Here is a 22,598-nt window from a genome sequence, read left to right as displayed (position 1 = left end):
TAACTGAACTGCACAAAGCTCGGAACAAGTTACAAAAAGGGATTTGATCTCCAACAGCTCAGAAGCAGTCTTTCTGTTCTGTGCAGTTAAAACTGACATTAAACTACAAGAAAACAAGCAGTTGTTACAAGCTTTAACATTTAATTAAATTTTATTTTATAATTGAACCAGCCTCTTGCAGACCAGTGGAAGCATTCATACAAGGGAAGCTGGAATAAATCTTTCAGATCAAGAATCAAATGTAAAGAATTTGTTGACAAAGACTACTGAACAGTCTTTCTGGTTTTCCACCACTATCCATGTGTTTTTTCCCTGTCTGTACATCCGTCCGCATGTTCAGTAAGGGGAAATTTAGGGGAATAGGATTTTATTTAGTGCAATATGCCAACAGATACAATTGCAGATGATACTAAACTCGCAAGAAATGTAAAATGTGAGAAGAACTGTGTCGAACTTGAAAATGACATTGACAATTTGCTGGAGTGGGCAAATAGATGGCTGAAGAGGATCAGTGCAAAGTAGTATAAGGTGGTTCACTATGGGGAACAATTCTAAAGTGGGTGCAGGAACAAGATTTATATGTGTACAGATCATGGAGGTGACAGGAAATGTGGAGAGAGCAGTTAATAAAGCATAGTGTTTTCAGCTTTGTTAATAGGGTACGAGAGCAGGTAGGTGATGTTGAACTTGTGCAAGATACTTGTTAGACCTCAGCTGAAGTACTGCAGTACAGCTGTGGGTGCTACGTTATAGGAAGAGACAAATGTGAATACAGAAGCAATTTACAAGAATGACTCCAGGAATGAGAAACTAATAAGGATAGATTGAAAAAGTTGGGACTGTTCTCCTTGGAGATAAGAAGAATGAGGGGGGATTTGTTAGAGGCTGTCAAGATCATGAACAGTCTGGATAGAATAAATATGGAGAAGCTGTTCCTGCTTGTAAAAGAGAAAAAAAATGATAGGACATGGATTTAAAGTGATGTGGAGCATGGGTGATGTATAAAAAAAAACTTTATATGTACGAGCGAGTAGTTTGGGTATAGAATGCACTGCCTGGAAATGTGGAATAGGAAGGTTCAATTGAGGCATTCAAGAGAGTATTGAATCATTATTTGGACAGAAATAATGTGCAGGGATGTGGAGAAAAACAGAAATTGACATGAGATAATAGAACTAATACAGAAACAATGAGCCAAAAGGCCTCCTTCTGCTCTGTAATAATTCTATGATTTGGTTTATTATAGAATCCCTACAGTATGGAAACAGGCCCTTCGGCCCAACAAGTCCACACTGACCCTGACGGTATCCCACCCAGACTCATCCCTGGACACTATGGGCAATTTAGTATGGCCAATCCACCTAACCTGCACATCTTTGGATTGTGGGAGGAAACTGGAACACCCGGAGGAAACCGATGCAGACAGGGGGAGAATGTGCAAACTTCACATAGACAGTTGCCCAAGGGTGGAACGAACCCAGATCTCTGGTGCTGTGAGGCAGCAGTGCTAACCGTCAAGCTGTTTATCTGTAGCTAGAGTTTAATTAAATGTGATAAACAGTAATTCTTGTTAAGCACAAAACCTGGTTCATGTTTTCTATCAACCTGAGTCTGAAAGGTGGGTGAATTGTGGATTTTCTGTAGTTATTTACAATTGTTAACTTTTGTGATGAATCTGGGAACGATGGGTCTTGATATCCAGTGCACTACCCCAGTGAATCATGACTGTAGCAAGATCTACAAGGATCATGATCTTTAATTTGAGTAGTGCAAAGCCTCAAGAGCTACTTAATTCAATTGTTTTAGCTTCCATTCACCATCAAGGATGAAAAGTTGCTTGAGCAAAATGCAATCAAAATTCAGCATAAAGATACAGGATTTTGCATCAGAGCTATCCTAATAATAACTGAGATGTGTCCTTTTAATCTTTCATGGGAAATGGGAATTATTGGGAAGACCTATTTATTGTTTATCCTTAACTGCCTTTGCACTAAATGGTTTTACTAGGCCATTTCAAAGTCAACCACAGTATTGTTGCCATGTAGGTCAATCCAGAGAAGAACAGCGACTTACTTCCCCAAAGGACATGAGTGTAGCCAGATAGATTTGTTTTACAATGATCGATGATAGTTTGATGGTCAGCATTTCTGAGGCTAGCTTCATATTCCATATTTATTAATTTAGTTTAAATTCCACCAGCTGCCATGAAGTTGAATCCATATTGCCAGAGCAATAGCTTGGCTCTATGGATTACTAGGCTAATGATTACGCTGCTGTCCACCCACAAAGGCACATACCGAGATTGCAGATGGAACAGGGATGGGGACAGAGATCAGTGGTGGACGGAACAAAGAAAGAAATTGCATTCATGAGGCACCTTCCATGACCGCAGGATGTCCCAAAGCACTTTACAGCTAACAAAGTACTTCAGAAGTGTAGCCAGTTGTAATATTGAAAATTCAACAGCCAGTATGCACACAGCAAGGCCATACTAACAGCAATGTGACTACGGCTAAATAATGTGTTTCAGTGATATCAGTCAAGGCATAATTAATGATCAGAATGCCAGGAAGACCCCCCCCCCGCCCCAACTCTCTCTTTCATTTAGTGCCATGGGATCATTTACATTCACCTAAGGCGCAGATGGTACCTCATCTTGATCATAACGAAGGTAAGCTATTGAGTAGTCTGCTCACATAAATAAATCACTTTGAAAAGTTATGGGGAGAAGTAACCTAATGCTTATCTCATGAATGTCATCTTAAACTGCAGTAGAGTTCTAAGCAGGCAAAACAACAGCACTGAAAGAGATTTCAGTGATTTCTTACAAGAGACTCCAAACAGACCATCTCTCCTTCCCATTTCAGTTGGGAAGGAGTGCAGGCTTTGTTGAGAAAAGCTATTTCCTCCAGAGCCATCTTTATCCTTTTAAGCAGTGACAAGTTGCATCCACAAAATAGTTCAGATTTAAATCTAAACATTTATGTAAAATGACGGGCTATCCACCCCTTTGCAAAGTCATGATACCGGGTGCATTTAGACACAAGTTTGAATTTTGCTATATAATCATTCAGACTTGGAACTGTATGTACAAGTTCTCCGAAATGGAAACTACTCAGCTTCTATCACAATTTACATTGCTGATTAAAAAGTAGGGAATCATAAAAAATTGAACCAGGTTACTACTGTGCACTTACAACTTATCTTTCAAAGAAAACTTGAGCAAAGTTTCTTTAGATTAGATCAGCAAAGGTTTTATCGAAATAAAGTATAGGATTAGGAAACAATTTGATGGTATAAAACCGAGGTACTGTATGATTCAATGAGTTAGAATGTTGTTACTATATGTTGCACGATAATCATCAACGTAGCATGGTGTCAAGTGAAGCAACAATAATACATTGATAGCAGGCAATCTGAATTTTGCTTGCAAAGAAATTCTCCTTCTCCAGTCTTCCTTCACATTTGACCAGAAATCCAGAATGAAACCATTCTTACTCCACTGAATACATGACACACAACAGTCCTGGTCATCCTTGGGTCCACTCATTCTATTCTTAGCATTTGGAACTTAACAAACGTAGTAAACTGGGTTCCAGTTTGGAAGGTATGGTAGCAGCACGATGGCCATAGAAATTCATGGATGGTGCAACTATTGGTTGAATATATTGGTCACTTAATCCCTTTTACTGAAATCACTTTCCCACATCATTCCGATTTTTTTCTTTCAATGATTGCAATTAATGCTTTTGTGACAGAACAAAAATTCAACGATGTTAAGTGGACACACAGAAACAAGTAGATGTGAACCTACTAAATTGTTAAGAATGTATAAAATAATATTTATATGCATTTGACAGATTTAGTGGTGTATTGGCTGCTGCTCCATGTGTAAAACACATCATATAATTAAATTGTTATTCACTAATTGTACATTAAAACAGGGCTTATTTTCATAATTGGTAAACATATGAATCACTTAGAATACTGGGTACCAGCCAAGCACCTAATGCTCTTTTTTTAAAAAAAAAAGTTAAGTCAGTTTTGTTTAATTATTTGTAGGCTTGAAAATCCAAGAGAAATCTATGAATTATACAGCTGTCCTTTTTTTAAGCAGAACAATTTATTGATATAAGCAGTTAACAAAAAGAAAAACAGAGAAACTTTTCCTTTAAAGCCATGTTAATGATTGTCAAACATAAAATTGTACATTATTATGTTATATTGTGTTTGTTATACAGTTAAACAGACCACCTGAGCTGAGTAAAACTTAGTTTTTTAAATTTCAAATCATATCACCTTTTGATATTACCTCCCACTCCCCAAAAACAAAAAGCAAAAGAAATCACGCAGCAAGTTCAATGCATGCTTCTGAATTTCTAAGTCTGGGGAAAACAGCATTTCAACAAGAAAAATAAACAGCTAACAACATCCAGAATTTCATGGTGGTTGAATATATGCAGTGTGCCTGAATTCATTTAATTTCTCTGTTGATAGAATTTAAAACGAAGTTAGGAAAAATGCACACAGTACAACTGCCACCCACTTATCCCCATCCCCATCCTCCCATTCCATCCTGGCTGGCTTTCACCTTGCTTCTTGACATTACTGATATAAAGTGACGTTCTACACTTCCAGCTTTGTTCATTAACACAATTCAGCTATGCGACCCTCAGGCTTTAGTGCTAAGGTCAGGAAACAAAGGGAAATTTACCGGGCCATCAAGTCTAATTTCGGGCTACATTTCTTCCCCGACGTTGTGGTTCCCCTGATCACTCCCTGAGATTGAGGTGAACACCCCCTGAAAACACCTATTCAAATTGTTCTTGAACATGTGTCAGTGTTCTACTACACCCCTTTACTGTCACAACTGAGATAAGCAATTTTGTGCAATAGAAATGGGGGGATACATCAACATACAGACCAATGTAAAACTTCACTATACTGCTTTCAAAACGAATGGATAGTATAAATGGATGCATTAAATTAACTTAGACAATACAGTTATGGACAGCAAAATTATTTAAATTCCTTTGTTCAGTGAAGTCAATGTGACTAGCTGGCTCTCACTCCATTAGATCATGGCTCTGCACTCCCATTCATTGCTCCAGAAGCAATTAGATTCCCAAACAGACATACAAGTAGACGCATGGAATGCAAGTGCCATACTGAGCATGTCATGCTTTGAATAGTACATCTGACGGAATATCAGCCATGGATGTCTTGTGATACAGCTTCCTACCCAACTGTCATGCTTCTTGGATTCCACCAATTTCCATTTCTTGTTCTTCTTTAGCTGGCAGTTCAATCATAACTACTTCTGACCTGTCCTCAGTGTAACACTCTGCCAAGGCAACTGTTGTCACTGGGTGACTGGATGATGACATGTCCTCATTTACCAGTCCCATCATGCGCTGAGGATAAACTTCAGTTACTGCGCTTGAGTGACTGCCATTTACAATGCTGTGCGGTACCTCTGTCACAATCACATGAGTTGCTTCTTCAGACAAATGACCTGTGGTCTCTTGAACCATGGCTTGTAGTACTTCCTCTGTAATTATTATCTGTGATATTTCACCAGATGAATCCACCAGACGCATTGGATGTCCATTGGTAGCTATAGTTTGTTCTTCGCCTTCTTGCACTATGATCTGGGATGCCCCCTCAACCACATGTGTGGTCCCTTCCTTAGCAACAATGACACGAGTAATGCCATCTTTCACAACATGGTTTGTTGTCCTCATATCACACATAGTGAACTGCAGTACCTCCTGTACCACATCACTGAAAGCAACTTGGGATTCTTCTTGCGTGGTAGTCACAGATATTTGCTGCTCAATGTTTGACACAGTTCCCCCTGCCTCGGTAGCTTCTTGGACAGTTTGGTCTTTGTGGAATGTCTCTGTTCCTTCGTACACTGATTCTTTTTGGGTTAAAATGACCTTCTCGATGGCAGAGTTCACGGAGTAAGACCCCTCTTGTGTAGACTCACTCTCTTCCTGCTCAGCTGATCTTGCCTCAACTGCACCCACTTCTGTGACGGCACACAGAAGTGCAACCAGTGCTGAGGGCCTCTCCGATGTGGGCATTTTTGCCTCCTCTTGTGTCACTACTTGTTCAACAGGATTGGAATCTGCCAGGGTTTCCATAGCAATGGCCGTTTCTGTAGCACTCCCTTGTTCAGTTGGCTCCATTTCTGCTGTCAGCTGGGTGGCTCCGGATATCGGCTGTTTTGTCAGAGTCTGCCCAGGAACCATGTTGCCCACATGGGCAGTGTTCTGAGTTGTGTCTATAATTTGGCCATCTTCAGTGATATGCATCACTTTTGCCACCTGAGTCATTTGACCCACCATTGCCATAGTCTGGAGAGTTGCTGCTGCAGTAGCTTCAACTGAAGCATCAATGGAAATCTCCTCACCACATCCAACTTGGTAGCCTTGAATTATAAACACTTGCCCAATGGACTCAGCTGGCTCCTGCTGTTCAATGCAGCTCCCAAGTGGATCACCTGTGATTTCAGTAGAAACTGCTCGAGGTGGATTGACTGGAACAGCCGTTTCCACAAACTGTGCTCCTTGGCCCTTAAGTCTACATTCATATGCCTTGGAAACTATCCCTGGAATTTAGATAAAATAAAAATATTAGTTATACTTGAAAAAAATGTGAGAAGAAAAAAATATTTTATCCAGTACTGATCTCAGGAAGTACTGCCATAATGATGAACAAACTCTTTTGACGTAGGTACTGATTAAACATGATAAAATGCCGCTCTAGAAATATCTTTCCATTTGTCAGAAATGTACAACAATATAGAAATTGAAGATCTGTTTGTACTTTATGATAATGAGCTTAATTAACTTACAAGCAAAGTTTATATCTTTAACTGTGGTGTTAGCCATGGCTCTGACAGCTCTTACCCAGATGGTCTTTCGCTAAAGGTAAACTCCAGATGTTTGAACACATAGTCTAGGCTGACACTCCAATGCAGTACTGAGCAAGTTTCATACTGTCTGAGGTTGCTTTTCAGATGAGATGTTAAACTTGGTTGCCCTCTCAGGTGGATGAAAAAGATCCCACAGTTCTATTCTGAAGACGACCAGGATATCTTGGCAATATTTATCCCTTACTCATCATCATTAAAATCTATTACTATCTGGTCATTGTCATATTACTGTTTGAGAGACCTTGTTGTAGTTAGACTGGGTGTATGCTTCCTATATCAAAAAGAGTGACCTGATTCCAAAAGGATTTCATTGGCTGCAAAGAGTTTGGGACATTCTGAAGTTGTGAAGTGTGCTATAAAACTGTATTTTTTTAAATCCTCAGCAGTATTTCTGAAATGATTGACGTCAAAATGAATGTTCGACATCTTCTGGAACTATCTGCTGGAATACTGTTCAACCTTGTGCATCATACAGTAGATATTTGTTAGCGGCCAATTTTAGACAGAGAGTTGACAATGTGACAAAATATTTGTCCAGAGAGAATTGAGGCAGAAGATTCAAATCAAGAGGTCTGAGCCCAAAGACTTAAGCATGGGGACCAGACTCAAAACAATGCCTCTGGCCTCATCAGGATTAATTGAGCAAGCTGCTAACAGCTTATCATGCTTATGTAAGCTCATCCATTTGAAGAGAAGGAATGTCAGGAACCTTACCTTGTCACTGTAGTGCATTTCATCAAATGTCTTCTCAAAGGACAGTACAAATTCAATCTCATTACCACTGTGGAACATTTCAGAAACATACCCAACCTCACTCTTGGCTTCACAATATGAATAGTTGCCTCATAGTTGGACTGTCACCTCAAACAATGTATCATTGATATCAATGCCCTTAATAACTTTAAAGTCCTGAGATCCTATAAAAGAATGAAAATCTAGAAAGAAAGCCCATTTTCATAATGCAATGCTCATAATTCTTTATTCAGTTTGGATTTCACCATAGCTCTCAACAAGGTCCCATACAAGAAACTAATAAAGAAGCTCAGGGGATCCTGGCTATCTTAGAAAGTTGAATACAAAATATATTTAGTGAAAGGAGACAGAGGGTGGTGGTATAAAGCTGTTTGTGTGGCTGGAGCCTGGTGTGCTGGGTCCCTTATTGTTTGTGACATCCGTAAATGATGTACAGGCAGTTCTGCTATAACGTGTGTTTTGTTAACACGAATTAGCTGTAATGTAGTTGATGAATCGTGGATGCTATTTGGATAATGCAAACTTTTCGCTGTACAGGGATAGCAAATTTGTATAACGATTTCCCTATAATGTGATTTTAGTTCACACAAGCTCACAACTATTGCGTTATTAGATTAGATTCCTTACAGTGTGGAAACAGGCCCTTTGGCCCAACAAGTCCACACTGCCACTTGAAGCATCCCACCCAGATCATCCCCCTATAACCCACACTCCCCTGAACACTACAGGCAATTTGGCATGGCTAATCCACCTAGCCTGCACATCTTTGGATTGTGGGAGGAAACCGGAGCACCCAGAGGAAACACACGCAGACACGGGGAGAATGTGTCACCCGAAGCTGGAATCGAACCCGGGTCCCTGGCACTGTGAGGTTGCAGTGCTAACCACTGAGCCACAGTACTGCCCAGATTTTTAGGAAATCTACCTGTAGATAAGGATGTGGGAGGATTGATAAATAAGTTTGCAGATAACACAAAGACTGGTTGGGTTGTTGACAGTAAGAAGGGTGGTGTTAGGTAACAAGAATGTATTAATGGAACAGTCTGATGGGTAGATCAGTGACAGAAGGAATTTAATCCTGATAAATCCGAGGTAACGCACTTTGGAAGAAACAATAAAACAAAGATGTATGTAATGAATGGCAGAGCAGTAGGAAGCTCAGAGAACTCTCGGGGTGCTTAATCTCAGATCCCTGAAGGTGGCAGGACAGGATGATAGGGTTTGAGTCAAAACATAGATTATAAGAGGAGGGAGGTTAAGTTGGAGCTGTATAGAACTTTGGTTAGGCCACAGAGTACTGTGTGCAGTTCTGGTCACTACATGAGAGGGAGGGTGTGACTGCAGAGGAGGGAAAACAGAGGAGATTCACCAGGACATTTTCTGGATTCGAGCATTTCAGCTATGGAGAGAGGCTGAATGAGCTCAGCTGGTTTTCTTTGGAGCAGAGAAATTTGAGTGATAAAATATTATGAGGGGTATCCACAGGGTGGATAGAAAGCAGTTGTTGCCTTAGTCAAAGGGTCAATAAGAATGTGGCATAATTTTATAGTGAAAGACAAGATGTTTGGAGGAGATTTCAAGGAAATGTTTTTCACCAAGAACATTGTGGGGGTCTGAAATGGACTGCCTGGTATGGTAGTTGAGGCGGATAACCTCAACTTTAAACAAAAACTTGCATAAGCACATTAAGTGCCATAACATTCAAGATTATGGGCCTAGTGTGGAGAAATGAGATTAGTGTAGGTAGTGCAGTAGTGTGTTTTTGGTGGTAGAGACTCAATGGGCTGAATAGCCTCTTCTGTACTGCATGATTCTATGATCATTCTCGTTCTTTTCTGTATATGTGGGCAAGGAGGTGCTGTAATTGTATTACTTTCTCTAGCCCAGAAGTTCTGGATTGAAGTCCCATGTTAGGACTTGATGGCTCTAGATGGTGCTTTGTAACATGCCCAATCTGTAAATAAGTGAGCTTACTGTTCACTTTAACAAATTTAGATCTTAACGAATATTTCCATTTTTCTCCCTGGAAATCACAGGTGACAATGTGATGTTGTGTGCTGATATTTTAGGGGATTTGGGGTGGGAGCAAATTTATTTGCGTTACCTTTTCGAACACTTTACCGAGACATTGACATTGGTTTCCTTTCTTTTAAACTGTTTTGGCAATATCTCGGGCATGACTGTGCAGCAATCCGACTGTCCCCACAAATCTGCCTGTCTAAATTGTCAGGTTTAAGTAGCTGCTGAAAAAAAAATTAGAGGCACCAAACGCAAATAAATCAGCTGTGCCTATCATTAAAAAAAATTGATGAAAACTCTGCACCAAGATGACTGTAGCTTTACTATTTTTTATATTTTCCTGGTGTGTTTGTTGCTATCTGTGCAGTTCTGTGACTTTGTCTTCTGTCTTATATATATCTTTGGGACATTAGTATACCAGAGTGAAATCATGATTTGTAGGCAGAGGTTTTATCAGAAGAACCAAAGAAAACCTCTTGGAAGTGAAGTGTATTCACTTCTGGTCTCCTTGCTATAAGAAAGATATTGTTAGAGTTCAGAGGGTGCAGAAAAGATTTATGAGGATCTTGCCAGGGTTTGAGCTCTAGGTAGAGGATGAATAGGCTGGGGCTATTTTTCCTCGAGGGTCGGAGGCGGAGGGATGACCTTATAGATGTTTATAAAAGTCATGAAGGGCATGGGTAGGTTGAGCAGTCAAGGTATTTTCCCAGGGGAGGGTAGTCCAAAACTATAGGGTTTAGGTTTAATGTGAGAAGGGAAAGATTTAAAAAGGACCCGTGGGACAACTTTTTCACACATCTTGGTGCAGTTTTCCTCATTTTTTTAAAATGATAGGCACAGCTGATTTATTTGCGTTTGGTGCCTCTAATTTTTTTTCAGCAGCTACTTAAATGTGACCATTTAGACAGGCAGATTTGTTGGGACAGTTTGGATTGCTGTACAGTCATGCCCAAGATATTGCCGAGAAAGTTTAAAAGAAAGGAAACTAATGTCAAGGTCTCCGTGTATGGAATGAGCTGTCAGAGGAAGTAGTGCAGCCTGGTACAATTACAACATTTAAAAGGCATATGGATGGGTATATGAATAGCCAATCAGACTACATTAATTTAGCATATCTGGTTGGCATGTCCTAGTTGGACCAAAGGGTCTGTTTCCATGCTGTACAATTTATGACTCTGAAGTCCAAATCAGGCAGTAAGACTGGCCATTTAGTCAGACCTCCACATTTGTTGGTTGCAAACTGCCTCGTGTTTAAAAAAAAAACAGATTTTTGCCTTGACCAAGTGCCATCCTTGTTTTTAATTATGCACATACATGTATTTCGGCATTTCTTTTTAAAGAAAAACGCAACTGTTTCACAATCCTTTTCAAATAGTTTCAGTTGATACTAACAAAAATAAATCTACACAAATGAGTGTTATTGTCCCACACTCCTACTCAAACCAATAATATCGCGCTGGTTCTTTTGAGGAGTGGCTTTTTCATCAGCAGGTAGGTCAAGGGGTAAGATGGCCAGATGTTTGGGGAGGAGGAGGACAGCAGCTGGCTCTTGGGTATCTAGCATACCAGGGCTGTGGTGGGGGGCCGTGGGAGCTTTAGGATCAGGTATTTGGACAGATGAGGGGGTCAGTGTGAGTGACTGTGTGGAGGGTTTCAGTTTTATAGTTAGTCGTCAATTAGACCAATTTTTAATTCCTATACTTCAATCTCCACTGCTTACAGTAACATATATGTCTTGAATAGCCACTGAGCAGGTTAGGTTGAAAGATTTGAGAAGGTGGGGTTATTCATTAAGAGCATAAAACAGTACGCTGAAAGGGTTTGCCGTCTATTTCAACATAATGGATAGCAGCTGTCAAAAAGTTGGACCAAATCAACCGGTGCTAAAACGATTAAATGGAAGAAGTTCACTCTCTTGAATTAACAACATTAAATTTGGAATAAAGGTAATGAAAATTTAGGAATGATAGGTGTTGAGAACTTTGAGGCATGCCAGAAAAAATCCCTTAATTTTTAAAATTGTTCTCAATTAAGTGAGCCAAATTGCATCCTTGCTTACATACTGTCATTCTTTAGAAGCATGGTTTATTGTGCATGTTGATGACATCAATGGGAGGTCCATAATTAATTTGTAAACCAAAAGGTCACCAATGCAAATGTACAAATTTCCAAATGGGAAAAGGAAGGCATATATGGATGTAATCATTTCTTCAATGTTGACTTATAAGAATTCTCAAACGATTTCAAAGTCTTAAGGAATCAATTGGACTGGAGCCATTTCTACTGAATGCTATATTGGCCAAAGACCGGCAGAAAAATCTCATTGTTCAGGATGGAATTCTTGAAATCAACATCATTGATTCTCCATCCTATTACTCTGCACCTCTTCATTTTCTTTCTCCTGTCCTGAAGACAGCATGGCAGCAGGAATATAATTCCAGAGGTAAAGCCTCATTCAAATGGTCAGACAACAAGTTAAAGGACAACTGAATCAAATTGCTCAGCTTCGCATCACTTGCTGTGCTCATCTATGAGAAGTCACTAGAACAGTAGTACGGTTCAAACCAAAACAAATGTAAACAAGAACAGATTGCATTTATATAGCACCTTGAAAGTAGTAGAATGCCAGTTGGCACTGCACAGAAAAAATGATCAAACAAAATATCTCCTAATGTGGCACAATGTACAATTATGAAAGATGACTTTAAAGTTGGTCAAACAGGTGGTTTTAGGGAGTTTTTAGGATGAGGGGGAGAGGGAGAGTGGATGGGGTGGGGTGTGATTAGAAGTTTTTGGCCAAGAATTCCACTGTTGGGGCCACAGAAGCTGAAGGAACAGGCAGATCACAATAGAGCTAAGAAAAATGGGAATGTGCAAGAGGGTGGAATTGAAGAAGCAGCGTGATCTCAGAGGATTAAAGGGTTGGAGGACATTATAAGAGAAGGAAGGGCAAGGTCACAGACAGACTGGAAAACAAATGTAAGAATTCATAAATTCAATGTAATATGGTTACCGAGTTCAAAAGCAGCATACAAAGACAAGAATTCAGAACAGTGCAGTCTTCAACCCTCATGCCTGCTCTGCCATTAACAAAAACACAGCTGATCTGATTGTGGCCTCAACTCAATTTTCTTTCCTAGCCTCCCATGGCTTTTGACTCCCTTGTTAGTCAAAATCAAGTATCTGATCAAACTTTGCCATAATAATGTTCAATGAGCACGCCTGCAACACGCTCTGGGAAGAGAATTATACGGAATCACAATCCTGTGACAGAAACAATGTCTGCTCACTGCCATCTTAAATGGGAGATTTTTAAAAAAAACTTTGTCTCCTAGTTCTAGTCTCTTTTGCTCGGGGAAACATATTCTCAGTAATCACCTATCAAAGCCCCTCAATGTCTTAAATGTTTCAATAAGATCACTTTTCATTCTTTTAAACTCCAATGCATACAGGCACAATCTGTCAAACCTTTCTCCCCTTCAACCGAGGAATCAGTTGAGTGAATCTTCTCTAAACTGCTTTGAATAAAATTCTGTCCTTTCTTACATGAAGAAATAAAAGCTGTACATTGTACTATACGTGTGGTCTTACTGAGGCACTGTACAACGGTAACAAAACTTTTCTAATTTTATATTTCATATCCCTTGTAATAAATTACAATATTTCACTTGCCTTCCTCATAACTTGTTGTGTCTGCATACTAACCTTTTGCGATTCATGTTCCAAGAAACCTGGGTGTCACTGCACCACAGAGCTCTACAATTGATTCCTTTTAAATAACATGCTGCTTTTCTAATCTTCCTGCCGAAGTGGGCAAGATCACATTGTTCCACGTTATACTTTGAAATAATGCCTTGGGATCCTCAAGTTGAATGAGCAAATTTGACACTACTTTGATATTGCATCAGAAACATGGCACCTCTGACACATAGATATTCCTCACTGGGAAGCAATGGCAGTCACAGCCTAGATCTGGTGCTCAAATCTCAGGAATCAGACTTGAACTTACTATATTCTAACTCAGAGGCTGCACGTTTTGTGTACTGAAATGCATCTAGAAAAACACAGGTATCACTTGAAAGTAGAATCAGGCAATCCCGTTGGTCAAAACTGCATCAATGTTCAGTGTCAAGTTTCATACATGAAGAATGATCTGTGTTAAAAAGTCACCATTCTTGTGCAACTAATTGTTGGCAAAGTGTCAACTCCTTTGACAGAGCAAAAGAAAGGAGGAGAATAGCTTTTTTTCTCATCTTAACTGGCATATATTTGTGGCTTTCCAGTATGATTGGGGAATTGGGAGTCGCTGACTTATGGGAAGAGATTAGAAAGAAGACAGTTCTTGTAAATTTTGTTCAGTTTCAGTCAGTTGAAAGAAAAGAGAGATTTGTTAATGACTGGGTCCAAAGAGTTGCTGTTTGGCAACATCAGTGTACCCCCAAGAACAAAGAAAATAAAGTGGCTGCTTGGAGGCCAAAAATGACAAAAAGAATCTGTTTAGTTTTTGATCTGCACTTTGTGAGTTAATCTTTTACAAAGTATTATGTGACCTTACATTTTGCAATTTAAATATTGTGAATAATTATTTAAAGTAATAGCTTACAGTTAAAATTCTCATAGCCTATAATCACATGTTCACTACAGGTCTTTTAAGGGTCTGTATATCTCCATTCAACATGCCACGATTTAATATAAAGTCCCTAGGGTGTAGATATATCTGGTGAATTCTTTTCACTGCCACATAATTATGACACCCAACCTGCTGATTTAATCTATTCTGAATTCAGAGGTGGACTAAATCACTTCCCTGACCATTAAACAAAGATGTTCATGTAAATACTGCCATCACTAAGGGGGTGATGAAGCTTAACTGCACCAGGATCTTAACCTTTGCACTGCACATGACTCAAGCTTTTCTATCTCAGTTCATAAATGTGATTGCAGGTCCATCTTTTGATTCTGCAATTTAATAACTTGGAGTGCTGTCAGTACTGCTTTGAAAAATGGTCCCTATAAAATGTAATGACCTCAATCAGATTGCAAAGATTCACCCACTGAAGATACGTTCATTTCAAACTAAATGAATTAATGTTGAGCTATGCAAAAGTTCAAGTGGCATTACAACTAATGTAACTCACTAGGGTAACTGCAATTGAAAAGGCAGTTTTTGGCCTATGTTAAGCTGGAATTATACAATAATATGATAAAAATTTATTCTTGGTGAAGTGGTGTTCAACTGAACCAGTGTGGGGGCTTGACATGTTATGACAAGGACACACTTGAGGGTAGGGGTTACATGACAATAGGGTGTTTTGGCAAAGGGACATTACAATTGTTTGTCAGCTGTTTATCTGAAAATATGCTACTGTTAATGGATAGACGGTTGAAAAGGAAACATATGCTGAGCAGTAAGGAAAGAACAAGCAAGTGGAACTAATTGGATAGCTCTTTAAAAGGCACCATAGATACAGTAGTCAACTTCCAATTTGGGGAGTAGCAAGAAAATACACAATCCTAAAGAACTTCTAAAACAAAATTATGCATTACAAGTACTTCCAAATTACTTGAAGTTTAAACAGCAAATGCAGCCTACAAAAGGAAGTTTCACCTTTGTGACAGTAGTGAGAAAACATATGCACTACCATCCTCAACACTGTACTTTCAAAATACTACATACAATCACACAAGAAGTCATCCATGTCTGTACCAGCTCTCTGGAAACAGTCAAATTGGTCTCACCTGCACTTTTCTGTATTGCCCCGCAACATTTTCTTTTTAAGCAGAGAACAAATTCTTCTTTGAAAGTTGCTCCTGAAACAGTTTACTCCACCCTTTCAGATACTGCATTCCAGATCATAACAACGTGCAGTGTTTTAAAAAACAAAATCTCCTCACCGCTCCCTTGCTTTTTGTACCTATTATTTTAAATCTATCCTCTAGGGGAAATAGTTTCTCTTTATCCATTCTATTCTATTAAAGCCCTATATAATTTTGAGACTATATGATCCAAACGGTTTGATGATAGAACCTAATAATCAGCTGAGTGTGTAGAACAATCAATGCTCCAGAAAACAATGTCTTTATCATTGCTGAGACTCCAGTGGTCAATGGTGTATGACATTGTAGGACACGAGGTTTGTGTCATTCACTAGCAGATTAGTAAACCACATTGAGCTACTTCAACAAGTTCATCTCATCTGTGTCAGGCAATTTGTTGAAAGCTTAGCTTAAGTGCAAGAAACTTGTAATAAAAATTCATGGAGTTTGCTGAAGAAACAAGACTGCTGGCAGATGAAAGGTCACCCTGCATCTGTGCTAGAGGTCAAGGGGCTGATTCTAATGCCGCACAGGGTTCTGCATTTCACATATCACCTTAGCAGATAAAATTTGTGTTGATGCAACTCTTCTCATGCAGCATCTTTTCTTTATTCTGTTGAGAAGCATGCTGAATGTCAATGTGAAACTTGCAGCATGATTCCTTTCGCTAGCTTTCACATTGAATGCTGAATGCCAGGAAAATCTGCTGTATGCATTAATCTCTCCAAAAGAACCTTAAGTGGCCCAACATGCATATGCAGATGGTATTAAGTTAGAGTGACATCATGGTCAGCACAGACACAGCAGGCTGAAGGGCCTGTTCCTCTGCTGCACTGTTCTGTGCAGGTTGTAGAAGGCGAATGAGGGTGCTGCAAACTTAAATAAAACAGAAAAGTTTGATTCAACAAGGTAAATAAAGTAAAAATTGCAGCAAGTGCATATCATAAATTTAGTAGGGGTGTTGTGAAATTGATCTTTCCTAAACAGAAAAATAGAGCTGGCCTGTGCTTACTGAAAGTTATGAAAATTACTGAATATGTCAAAACAGAAATATTGGCACCTACAGGTCCTGGTTAGTTGCCCAAAGAAAGGCAGGAACAGATGACAATGGACCACAAAATAAACAAAATTTTTCAGGGACAAGAAAACAATGCAAGTTGTTTTTCTACTGCACTGCAACACCACCACTTTGACACTGACTTCCATATCTAAACAAGATGGTAGCAGATTAGACACGCCGAGTCCGTGGCTTGTGTGCCCCTGTTACCATTGTCTCTCTTTTTTCCTTCTTCGTTCTTTGGCTCTTTTTACTTATTTTTTTCTTTTTATGTTCATTTTCTTTTCTTTTGTGTCTGGAGAGTCGTGGGTGATGGAAGAGGCCTCTGGTGGTGGTGGCAGCAGTGAATGGGGTCTCCGGGTAAGCAAGGACCAGGTCCAGGTTGAGTCCCTGCCCCCGCAGCTGGACCTGGGTGCATGGAGGAGAAGTGGTGGTCATGGCACAGCATGGTGGTCTCCCGGTGTGGCAGTCTTATCCCAACATGGAGGCTTCTTCCTCATGTGGAGGTCTTCTTTACCTTTGGCTTCCACGTGTTCCAAAAGCTTGGCAAGTGGTCTTGTCCAGAAGTAGTTTTGACCTAGCGTGGTGACTTTCTTTGGTGGAGGCTTCCAACCCAGTGTTCCAGCAGCCCAGTGTGGGAGTTTCATCCTGGAATGATGGTCTTATCCTGACTGCATCCTCAGAGTATTCCATCATTCTTTAATCAGCCTTCCTTGAACCCAGGAGCTGTTAACTGAACTATGATGAATTTTGTCTTAATTTGATTTTTTTCATTATTATGTATGACTTCTATCATTGATACAGGTGCCACAGTGGCAAGACTTATAAAATCTTTCACTGTATTTTTCATGTAAAAGTACACGTCACAATAAATTTCTATTCTATTCTAAAGCTGAATGTACATTAATGCAGGAGTCAGCTTGCTAACGTTTCACACATGGCTCCCAACTTCTTTCAGTTGGATTGTACTAACATGAAAAGGTCTACAAAAAAATTCCTACGGTCAAGATGAAGAAAGAATCATGTTTTTTTTATCATGGGGATGCAGGTCTATTCATTATGCTACTCTTTATGGTTTCAGTTGTGTAAGTATAGTTAGTACCTGAAAGTGTTACCTGACACAACACAATATTTTCTACTCATTAAGATATAAGGGTCTGTGCCTCAGAGGAGCCTGAGTGTATTGTATCAGCTTTACTAGCATTAAGTCAATGTAATTAACTGTAATGTCAACATACTTTTGCTGAGTGTGATGTCTCACAAGAGACAATCATGTATCTCAGAGGCAATGTAACTAAAAAATAACTATTATGTAATAATTGCACCTATCTTCCGCTAAAGACTCTGTATGAGTATTGTTCCTTGCTTAGTAATCAGTAGGTTAAATTAATATCAATAAGGAGGATTGGTGGCAGCAAATCTTCCAAGACTTCGCAGTCATCATTATATGATGATGGCAGCTCAGGCACTGGACATTAAAAGTGAGTGACAGGTGTTATTTTAGTTGTTATTTTATTACATTTGCATTACAGGCAGTCCAGAGAAGGTTCACCAGGGTGATCTTGGGTTTGGAGTGATGTTCTTAAGAGCAGAAATTGAGTAGGTTGGGCCTATACTCATTGGAATTTAGAAGAAAGGAAGTTACCTTATTAAAACATAAAAGATCATTAGGGGCTTGATATGGAGAGATTGTTTACCCTTGTAGGAGATTCCAGGACCAGAGGGCATAAGCTCAGAGTAAGGGGTTTCCTATTTGAGAAAGAGATGAGCAGAAATTTCTTCTCTAAGAGTTCTGCAGAACTCTGCTGAGGGCTGTACAGCCAGTTTATTAACTATATTCAAGGCTAAAGTAGACAGATTTTTCGTCCATAAGTGAATGATGGTGAATGATAGGCAATGGCCTAGTGGCATTATCGCTAGACTATTAATCTGGAAACCAAACTAATGTTCTGGGACCCAGATTTGAATCCCACCACAGTAGATGGTGGAATTTGAATTCATTAAAAAAAAATCTGGAATTAAGAATCTACTGATCACCATTGTCAATTGTTGGAAAAACACATTTGATCACTAACGCCCTTCTGGGGAAGAAATCTGTCACCCTCACCTGACCTACATGTGATTCCAGAAACACAGCAATGTGGTTGACTCTTAATTGCCCTCTGAAATGGCCCAGCAAGCCATGTGGCTGTACCAATCGCTACAAAGTCTCAAAGAAATGATACCAGACAGATCACCTGGTATCGACCTAGGCATCGGAAAAGACAATGGTGGAAACAGCCCCTTTGACCCTGCAAAGTCCTCATCACTAGCATCTGGGGGTAGTGCCAAAATTGGGAGAGCTGTCTCACAGACTAGTTACGCAACAGCCTGACATAGTTATACTCACAATGTCCCAGATATCACTACCAACATCCCTGGATATGTCCTGTCTAATTGGCAGGGCAGACCCAGCAGAGGTGGCGGCACAGTGGTATACGGTCGGGAAGGAGTTGCTCTGGGAGTCCTCAACATTGACTCTGGACCACATGAAGTCGCATGGTTTCAGGTTAAGCATGGGCAAGGAAACCATTTGCTGACTGTCCTTAGCTGATGAATCAGTACTCCTCCATCTTGAACAATACTTGGAGGAAGCACTGAGGATGGCAAGGGCACAAAATGTACTCTGGGTGGAGGATATCAATCTCCACCACCAAGAGTGACTTGGCAGCAGTACTACAGATCAAGCTGGTCAGATTCTAAAGGGCATAGATGCTAGACTGGGTCTGCGGCAGGTGGTGAGGGAACCAAAAAGAGGGGAAAGCATACTTGACCTCATCCTTACCAACCTGCCAGCTGCAGAGTGACCTTTGCACAGTCCTTATGGAGACAAAGTCCCACCTTCACATTGAGAATAACTTGCATCGTGTTGTGTGGCACTATAACCGTGCTAAATGGGAAAGACTTGGCACAGATCTAGCAACTCAAGACTGGGCATCCACAAGGCGCTGTGGGCCACCAACAGTAGAATTGTACTCCAGCACAATCTGTACTCTCATGGCCCGGCATGTACCTCACTCAACCATTACCATCAAGTCAGGGGATCAACCCTGGTTCAATGGAGAGTGCAGGAGGGCATGCCAGGTGCAGCACCAGGCATACCTGCAGATGAGGTATCAACCTGGTAAAGCCACCAAACTGGACTACCTGCATGCCAAACAGCAAAAGTAGCAAGTGATAGACAGAGCTGAATGATCCCACAACCAATTGATCAGATCTAAGCTCTGCAGTCCTGCCACATACAGTTGTGAATGGTGGTGGACAATTAAACAACTCACTGGAGCATAATAAAGTGTGAAGCTGGATGAACACAGCAGGCCAAGCAGCATCTCAGGTGCACAAAAGCTGACGTTTCGGGCCTAGACCCTTCATCTAGAGCCGAAACGTCAGCTTTTGTGCTCCTGAGATGCTGCTTGGCCTGCTGTGTTCATCCAGCTTCATACTTTATTATCTTGGATTCTCCAGCATCTGCAGTCCCCATTATCACCAACTCATTGGAGCAGGAGACTCCACAAATATCCCCATCCTCAATGGTGGAAGAGCCCAGCACATCAGTGCAAAAGATAAGGCTGAAGCATTCACAGCAATCTTCAGCCAGAAGTGCCGAGTGACCGATCCATCTCAGCCTCCTCCAGTGGTCCCCAACATTACAGATACCAGTCTTCAGCCAATTCAATTCACTTCATGTGATCTCAAGAAATGGTTGGAGACTCTGGATACTGCAAAGGCTACAAACTCTGACAACATTCCAGCAATAGTACTGAAGACTTGTGCTCCAGAACTGTTGCTCCCTTAGCCAAGCTGTTCCAGCACAGTTACAACACTGGCCTCAACCCAGCAATGTGGAAAATGGCCCAAGTATGTCCTGGACACAAAAAGCAGGACAAATCCAACCTGCTTCATCAGTGTCCTCTCAATCATCAGTAAAGTGATGGAAGGTGTCATCAACAGTGCTATCAAGCAGTACCTGTTCAGCAATAACCTGCTCAGTGATGCCCAGTTTGAGTTCCGCCAGGGCCACTCAGTTCCTGACCTCATTACAGCCTGGGTTCAAATATGGACAAAGGAGCTGAATTCCAGAGCTGAGATGAGAGTGACAGCCCTTGACATCAAGGCAGCATTCAACTGAATGTAGCATTGAGGAGCCCTATCAAAACTGGAATCAGTGGGTTTCAGGGGACAAACTCTCCAGTGGTTGAAGTCATACCTGACACATTGGAAGATCATTGTGGTTGTTGGAGGTTTGGAGGTCAATCATCTCAGTTCCAGGACATCTTCGCAGGTCTATGTCAGTGTAGTGTCCTCAGCCCAAACATTTTCAATTACTTCAGCAATGACCTTCCCTCCATCATAAGGTCAGAAGCGAGGATGTTTGCCAATGATTGCACAATGTTCAGCACCATTCGCGAGTCGTCAGATACTGAAGCAGTCAGTGTTCAAATGCAACAAGACCCGACAATATCCAGGCTTCAGCCGACAAGTGGCAAGTGACATTCACACCACACAAATGCCAGGGTATGACTATCACCAATAAGAGAGAATCTAACCACCACACCTTGACATCCATTGGTGCTAGCATCACTGAATCCCCCATTATCAACATCCTGGTGGTTATCATTGACCAGAAACTCAATCAGACTCACCACATAAACACAGTGGCTACAAAGCAGGTCAGAAGCTAGGAATAATGCAGTGAGAAACTAATTCCTGACTCCTCAAAGCCTGTCAATCATCTACAAGGCACAAGTCAGGAGTGTGACGGAGTACGCCCCCGCCACTTGACCAGAAGACTGCAACCCCAACAACAGAAGCATTCACTCCCTCCACCACCAATGCTCAGTACACACGACTGCTACTATCTAAAAGATGCACTGAGGAATTCACCAAAAATCCTCAGAAAGCACCTTCTAAATCAACAACCACTTCCATCTAGAAGGACAAGGGCAGCAAACATATGGGAACACCATCACTTTCATGCTCCCCCCCCCACCAAGCCGATCACCATACGAATTTCGAAATATATCGCTGTTCCTTCACAGTCGCTGGGTCAAAATCCAGGAATTCCCTCCCTAATGACATTGTGGGTCAGCCAACAGCAGGAGGAGTGCAGCAGTTCAAGAAAGCAGCTCACCACCACCTTCTCAAGTATGGGCATAAAATGCTAGTCACCCAGCAACATATACATCTCACAAAAAAAAGGGGGAAATGCAGGGAAATGGCATTGAGGTCTACAGATCACCCGTGCTTTCACTGAATGGCTTAATTCCGTTCCTACATTTTATGGTTTCACCTGAGATAGCAGTTAAGTCTTTGGTTTAACAGCTCATTTGAAAGATGGCACTTCTTACAGTGTAGCACTCTGTAACAATATAACCTGATAGTACTATCTTATTTGCTTGTTCTTTGAGGCTTCCCTTAGTTTATGGAAGAACCTTAGTATATTTGATCTTTCAACCTGACCTCAGTCTCAGACAATGGAGCTTTATTAGCACTCTTTCAATTTTTATTTTTTTCTGCTACCCGGGTTCATAAAACATCATAATGTAGTTTTAAATTGAAGGAAAAGTGAATTATCTCTGTATAGCAGAAGTACATCAACGGGAACATTCAATTATGAACAGAACATTTCCTTTAAACAAACATTGCAGATTACATGGAAATACATTGCGATTAAATAAATGTTCCTTTCAAATTAATAGCATGTTAATTAACCAACACACAGCATAATGTAAATATAGATTTTATTTTAATACTTTATGTACACAGACAGAACTTTTTCCATTTTGCTCAAATAGGAAGCCAGCAAATATACATCCTGCAACCAACATTTCAAGCTGCGAGTTCCAACTTCCTATCATCCTCTGGGTGAAAACATTTTTTCAGTCACTTTGAGTAGAAATGATTCAGTACATTTAATTCCTGAAAACATACTTCTGAATTTTCAGTTAAAGGAGAAATTCGTTCCCATTC

General features: G+C 40.5%; 1 protein-coding gene across 3 annotated transcripts in view; it reads right to left on the bottom strand.

The window, feature by feature from the left end:
- Nucleotides 1-4,140: 4,140 nt before the first annotated feature.
- The window catches only part of LOC125451665 (zinc finger protein 407-like), a 455,235-nt gene continuing 436,777 nt past the window's right edge, over nucleotides 4,141-22,598 (bottom strand). For all 3 annotated transcript variants that reach the window (XM_048529122.2, XM_059645956.1, XM_048529124.2), the window contains one exon: nucleotides 4,141-6,616. In XM_048529122.2, the coding sequence (XP_048385079.1) occupies nucleotides 5,250-6,616 (1,367 nt within the window). In that variant the 3' untranslated portion in view covers nucleotides 4,141-5,249. The remainder of the gene's footprint in view (nucleotides 6,617-22,598) is intronic.

The sequence above is a fragment of the Stegostoma tigrinum genome, chromosome 5, assembly GCF_030684315.1.
Source record: "Stegostoma tigrinum isolate sSteTig4 chromosome 5, sSteTig4.hap1, whole genome shotgun sequence".
In the NCBI taxonomy this organism is placed as follows: Eukaryota; Metazoa; Chordata; class Chondrichthyes; order Orectolobiformes; family Stegostomatidae; genus Stegostoma; species Stegostoma tigrinum.
Note: the sequence above shows the minus strand (reverse complement) of the source record. Positions and strands in the feature narration are given on the sequence as shown.